This window comes from Gavialis gangeticus, unplaced genomic scaffold (genome assembly GCF_001723915.1).
Source record: "Gavialis gangeticus isolate Ggan-Ray unplaced genomic scaffold, GavGan_comp1, whole genome shotgun sequence".
Classification (NCBI taxonomy): Eukaryota; Metazoa; Chordata; order Crocodylia; family Gavialidae; genus Gavialis; species Gavialis gangeticus.
The window spans coordinates 6,050,992-6,058,078 of NW_017729006.1; the positions used below are offsets into that span (position 1 = coordinate 6,050,992).

The window sequence follows — 7,087 nt, forward strand, 5'->3', positions numbered from 1 at the left end:
GGAGGATGTACACACAAAAGATAGAGTTGTGCTGTAACTTGCAGTAATATTTGAACTAAATAACTTTCATTAGTGCATTTGTTGAGTAAAAATTATTCCTCCATGAAATACTTTAATTTGGGGTTAAAAGAATATGGGTCATTTTGAGATAAGGTCATTTACCACAGAAATACCTGACTTATTTTTTACTGTTGCTGTTGTCTAACTATAAATTCTATTAATGGGCCTGCTACTGTAAGAGGGGGAAAATGTAATTAAGTTTTATGGCTATTGTTTTAGAAAGTCTGGGATAAAAACAAACGACTGTCTCCTGAAATAATTGTCTGGCATTAAGACCAAACCTTTGCAGTTCAGAACTATCCTAGTCTATCCTCGTAAAGATGTTCTGGGGACTTGTTTACTAAACTCAGATTGATGCTAATAGGAGTTATCCTGGTAAATCCCCCTGTGTGCTGATAAAGTAAGAGCCTTTCCTGTAGTAGAGCTTTTCAATTAGACTACATTTATTTCTCTTTAAATGAGCTAATTTTGTTTATATTTTGTGATCTGAGGACATTTTTTCCCCTTCTTTCTCTAGGTGTATTTCTAAGAAGAAGAATATTGGCTATGAAGAGGTGTATGTGGTAATCTGTTTCTACTCATTCAACTGAAGAAAATGAAGATACGCTTTGGCTCTTCAGAATCCTTTATGACCACTGTTGGGTAAATGAGCAATGGTCATATGATTATGCTGACACCCCAGCATGCATTTGGTAGACCTGTGGTTAACTCGTTCCCTCTCCATGTGTCTGCTCTTACAAAGTTTTGTCCTCATGATACTGTGCTTTCATTCTGCCAGTATGTGCCCAAAAGGCTGCCTTTGTTCTCATTCTGGAGGCTTAAATGTCAGTTGTAGCAATGCAAATCTCAAGGAAATACCCAGAGATCTTCCTCCAGAAACAGTCTTACTTTATTTGGACTCCAACCAGATAACATCCATCCCAAATGAAATTTTTAAGGACTTGCATCAACTGAGAGTCCTCAATTTATCCAAAAATGGCATTGAATTTATAGATGAACATGCCTTTAAGGGGGTGGCAGAAACCTTGCAGACTCTGGACTTGTCCGACAACCGGATTCAAAGTGTGCACAAAAATGCATTCAATAACTTAAAAGCCAGAGCCAGAATTGCAAACAATCCTTGGCACTGTGACTGTACGCTGCAGCAGGTCTTGAGGAGCATGGCTTCCAACCATGAGACAGCCAACAATGTCATCTGTAAGACTTCTGTGTTAGATGAACATGCTGGGAGACCATTCCTCAATGCTGCCAATGATGCTGACCTCTGTAATCTTCCTAAAAAAACTACTGATTATGCCATGTTAGTCACCATGTTTGGCTGGTTCACCATGGTGATCTCTTATGTGGTTTATTATGTGCGACAAAATCAAGAGGATGCAAGGAGGCACCTTGAGTACTTGAAATCCCTGCCAAGCAGGCAAAAGAAACCAGAAGAAGCTGATGACATTAGCACTGTGGTATAGTATCCTGAATATACTGACTGACTTTGAGATGGAAATTAGATTTGGATGACACTAAAACCAGAGGTTTACTTCTAACATTCATTGTAAACATTTAAGACTTTTTCAGTTTACCTGAATTTATGCCACTGTTGATCTTTCTAAAGGAGATTTTTGTTTGGGTGGTATACCTTAATTGTTTCTCTGGTGGTATTCTAGAGCAAGTAAACTAATATGTAAACATTAGTTAGACCCATTCCACTATTTAATAACAAAATTTATTTTTTTAATTTAAAACCAAATAAAAGCTTAACTTTGAACCATATAAAACAGAGTAATTTATTCATCAGAAACCTGTTTAGTGACCGAACCTGTTTGGTTTGTCAGTATTTATGAGGTTAAAGATAGTAATGATGCTGTGAGTCCTAACAGTTTTTATAGAAGGAGAATCCCAGGAGCTCCAGTTCACACCCAGGGGCTGCACATGATTTACTCCTGGGGAATCAAGTGAAGAGCTAATGAGTAGCCCTCTTGTTGTTTGCCTTCTAAAAGTAAAGGGGCATGGATGTGGGGAGAGCAGGTAGGCAGTCAGCCCATAAAGTTCTCATGGGCTTAAGAAGCTGAAGACATGATGAAGCCGTGAGTTGCGTTTTGACTGAGCTAAGGAGCGGCAGAAGTGAAGAAGCCTGTGCTTCAGGACACCACAACAGTGGAACAGATACGTAAGTACCAATGAGATGTGGAGTGAATAGTGTCAGACCAAACCAAAAGCACTGATAAAATATATTTAAATATTTGTGGGAACTGATTAAATGAATCAAAGTATCTGTAGTCACTTGCTGATAAATCTGTGAGAACTGCAATCTGTGCTTTTAAATTTATATAGGTACTTAATACATTCACTGTTTTCAGAAATAGGTTAGTTCCTTTACCATGCAAAAGCAAATAAAAAAATGAGGCAGGATCCTGGTCCTAAAAAGCCTACTGTTTGAGGAGGAGAGAGGGGTCATTGGTAATTTTACCACTAACCCTGAGCAAGGGGAGGCATATAGAGCCCTAAGACAGACAGTGAATCCACTTGTGTTTCCCCCCACAACACCCTTCCATTACGGGGTTATAAAATATGAGAATGAAAAGAATCTGTACAAGGGAGAACAGCAGTCTCTCTGGGACAGTTCTTCTCCTTTCGACACCTGTGGACAGATGGGAGTGTGGGGTAGATGAAGATTTTGCTCTATCCCACTTCACACTCCAGCCAGCAAAGTTGAGCCAGGATACAAGAAGTAATCTGCACCTTACGCCCCCTTACTGCAAGCTGTCTCCCAAATGGCTGGAAAAAATACTCCGCTTGTCAATGTAAACACCCAAAATGCTACTACATCCTGACTGAGCACAATTGCTGTAATATATAGGACATACCGTATTTTAAAGTAACATTGGAAAGAACAAATTCCAGATAATTCCAAAGAACAAGTTTGGGTTTTTTTCTGAACTATTGCACACTGGGTTTGGAAATGTTGGCCATTGTGTTTAAAAGGGAAGGCAGGAAAATTAATATATTGTACATTCTGTTTGGTTTATTTTGAGGTATACATATACATATATACATACATATATATTAGACTGATTATTTTTAGATTTGTTTCTTTGATAACTAGTTAGGAATCTATGAAGTTCACAAACATAGTCTCAGTCTTGAATATAACTTATACATTTTAAAGTTCTGTGGTCTTTGGTTGCCTACATACGTTACTGGTGTTTATACACGTGCTTTGGAAGTGGTGGGGGGGGAGGGAGGCATTTTAATTAGAGTGACTGCAAGAGCTGCTCTAATTAAAGCACCTGGAGCATCTCATGCATCAGCCTCCCACACTGAAAAATCGTGGTGGGGATGCTTTAAAGCTCGTTGAACAAGCTTTTGTTAAAGTGCCCCCACTGGCATTTTTCAGTGCAGGGACGCTAATTCACATGATGGTGGAGTTTGCTGGAGCACAGTAATTACTGTGCTTCAGCAGACTTGGTTAATCACGTCTGCTCCAATGTGCTGCAATTACAGTGCATCAGAGCAGCCTCACTGCACATGTATAGGTGCCCTACATTCGTGCCAAAAGAAAAGCCTACAAAATGAGAGCATGCAGCTGTTCAAGGGCTTTTTTTGCAAAAGAAAAATGGCTCTTCCACAAAAAAGTTCTACCTCTTCCCAACAGGAAGGACTCTCCCTTCCTGCACTAATTTGAATGGCTGTATGCTTCCCTTGGGTGTTGAGGACGCCCAGAATCCCACTGTCCTTTGCTTTCCCTCTCTCACAAAGGAGGGAGAGCACTGACCCCCTGACACCATGTCTTGGGGGGCAAGCTGTCAGGGATCCCTGTGATCAGGGTGGGGAGGAACCTTGCCCCCTTCCCAGGCAGGGGAGCAGACAGGATCTCAAGTTATGGGTTCTGGTAAGGGTGGGGTGATCAGCCTTCTAGTGCCTTCTGGCTGCAGAACTTGCCTGTGTATTCTCCAAACTTGTGTATGCTCCAGCTCCCATGGTTTTTTTTCTCATAAAAATGAAAACCTGTTTGTGGCCTTTGAAAGCATCATGGTTTCCTTTTTGTCATACAAAACAAATTTTATCAGAATGCATTCCTGTTGTCTGTCTTCAAAGTAAAGCAGTAAAAAGGGCCCTTATGGGTCCAATTTTCCTGAGCCTGGAAAGATTTGTGGCTATAGAGAGTTAAATCTCTACAGACTTTGGATTTAAAAAAGCATTGTGTTGAAAGAAAAAAAGTGGATTGAACAACAAAATGGCTGTTTCTCCCCTAGGATTATAAGAACATCAATTATTTCTGTTAAAGCACATTTTATATTCTTGTAAAATCTATGGAGCTCAAGATTGTTTATGCCTTCTGTGGAGGTTTATTAACTCTCTTTATCTGAGTTGTTGTTTGAAAGAAAGTAATCTCTAAAATAAAATGAATGTAGACATAGCTGACAAAAGGGGAAAAAAGAACTTCTGCCTCTTAATTTGGTTGGAAAGCATGCATGAATGATTCTGGGGCCGAATCCTGAGCTCTTGCTATTCCTATTCAGCAATTCTCTGCATACTTGGCCTGTTACATTTTTAGGCATCTTTAGTGGATCAGTTTTGGACAATTACTGAATTATTAGGCATTCTAAATGTTGCCGTTTTCTCAAGAGATCAAGCTGTCATCTGTTAAGCTAGCAACATTGATTCTTTTAATAGATCTATTGATAAACGAAATTTTACAGAGCAATCCAGGTTAATTTAGACACATACCATTTGGCTGAATTGTTAGAGGTTTGTGTCTTTTTCCAAAGATTTTTTACTGCACTTAGATTCCACATCCATTCTCATTACTGCTGCAAGCTTGAAACAGGTTATAGAAATAATTCAGAGTGATAGGGAGAAATTCAAATAATGCATCTGAAGAAAACAGATAAAACTGTATGCTCATGTACAAAAGCATGTCAAAATACGATGTGCCTCTTAAGGCAGACCATCCATATTGCCAGGAAAATGTCAGGCTAAATTTACCTCTGGTGTGATTTAACTGAAGCCATCTAGGTTTTGCCATGTTTTTATTGCTGCCTCACCCAGCAGTATATTGAAATAAAATACTTTTGAAAATCTTTGGGGAAAGGAAAACAAAATTCAGTGAACTGAAGACACAGGACTAATATATAGCTCAACTCTTTTATGTATAAATTTATATTGAACAGTTTTGGTATACTGTGAAAAGAAATCATTTGAACAGCAAAATAGCAAAGGTCTCACCAAACCTTGTTAGACAATTGTAAAAGTCCTTCAGTCCAGCAAATAGTACTGTGCAGGTTTTTTCCCTCTGTTTTCCTCCCTTCACAAATCTGTGACTAAACAAATCCCTTTCCTTTTATTTCTTCCTCCTCCTTTCTGTAGTATGTACAATTCAGTCTCCAGAAAACCGGTCCTGGTGCTGCTATAGTTTTAAATCGAGATCTGACTCTCTTTTTACAATCTCCCCTCCAGCATGCAAATGAAGTTACACTGTGCTTTGCAAAAAGGCTTTGTGCAGATGGTCTCATATTGATTCTTCCTGAATGGATTCCGTATCAAATTTACTATGGTTACAAGTAAAAAGGTGCCCTTTATTTAAATGCCAGTACTGAAAACTAAGGTCCAAAAATTCAATCAGAGCTATCTCTGGCAATCCATATAAAAATGCTGCAAGTGGAATGTAGCTGGCAAGGAAAAGAAAACCCGTTCTCTCTAGCTGGGCAGCCTCAGGGAGGCCAGTAGCTCTAAAAATTCCATTTGAGTCGCATCTGCTTATTTTACAGAAAAGAAATGCAAAAGAGGGCAGAAGGTCTGTTGAATATGAAGAAGCTGTTTGCATGAAGTCACTTTTCTGACCATAACTGTCCTGTAAGAGAAAACCCATGAAGTAGAATCTTCTTGACCATGGCACTCTCTCTCCATGGCCATGTTACTTCAGATCTGTTGCTGCTGGAGGGAAGCTGCCAGAGGCCTAATTTTTGTCCTTGGACTTTTGTACCTAGAGGGAAGTGATAACTTAAGGATATTTTTATACAACTGCTGATTCTTATCTCACAATGTCCAATGACCATTTTCTAATGTTTATCATGTGTAGTGATGAGTACTACAAGCAGGTATTCAGGACCCTGTGGTTTAAGCATATACTGTGTATTTTTTTCACCAGGGCATAATTTGTTTGATTCTGTTTTTATACAGGATTAGCTAACTGCCAGATGTGCTTATTTTTAATATTAAATTGTCAGGCTTTTTTACTGTAATTTATTTTTAAAAAATACAATGTAAAACATTTCACAGGCTTCTTTTTTTTTAGTTATCTAGGAGAGAGAGATTGTCTTTGAACCCTGCTTAATTTTTAATTTTATTTTTGCAACCTGGTCAAACCCAAATACCGTGGAAGTAGAAAATAGAGGTAGGACCCATAGAAGTGGCATAAGTAACTGGCTTCTGGGAGTGGTCGTCCTTGGAGAGGAAAGAATCCTTATGCTGGATGTCAATATGTTGCTTTATAGATCAAAGTGGATCAGATTTGACTGTTTCTTAAAAGGATTCTGAGACTGCCATCAGTATGATATAAACTATAAAGGGGAAAAAATGGAAAACTGTGTGGTAATCCTTTTTTTTTAATGCACCGGATCCTCTATTGACGGGTTCCAGAAGAGCTTTGTGATGGCTGAGAGGTCACCAGCAGAATACAAGCTGTTGCTCCAAGGAGGGTTCAATAGGTAAAAAACAGAAAGTGGTGGTTGGAAAGAATTATTAGATTTATGCTGAATTGTCTTTGCTAGACTAAAGGAACCATCATTGTTTTGATATGGCAGGGATTTTCATAACTTCATTTGCAAATCACCTTTCATGTGCAACTTTCATTTGGAATGCTATAATAATAATACAGTCTAAAGAGATACTGATTATGAATGACTGCTTAGTGACTTCTTGCCCTTCATGTAAGAACCTGTAAAGGAGGAGAACTAATTAAGAAATGTGCTGTCAGAACTTCTAAGTGATATAAGAAGGGGTGGTATTATATCATATATTTGTGGGTGGGTGG

General features: G+C 38.7%; 1 protein-coding gene across 2 annotated transcripts in view; it reads left to right on the forward strand.

The window, feature by feature from the left end:
- Positions 1-538: 538 nt before the first annotated feature.
- The window catches only part of LRRC3B (leucine rich repeat containing 3B), a 15,400-nt gene continuing 8,851 nt past the window's right edge, over positions 539-7,087 (forward strand). Inside the window, exons 1-2 of one of the 2 annotated variants that reach the window (XM_019508777.1) lie at positions 539-2,221; positions 5,823-6,302. In XM_019508777.1, coding sequence (XP_019364322.1) covers positions 744-1,523 — 780 coding nt within the window. In that variant the 5' untranslated portion in view covers positions 539-743 and the 3' untranslated portion in view covers positions 1,524-2,221; positions 5,823-6,302. Of the gene's footprint in view, positions 2,222-5,822; positions 6,303-7,087 lie in introns of those variants that run through there. The other variant, XM_019508778.1, reaches the window with a different exon arrangement.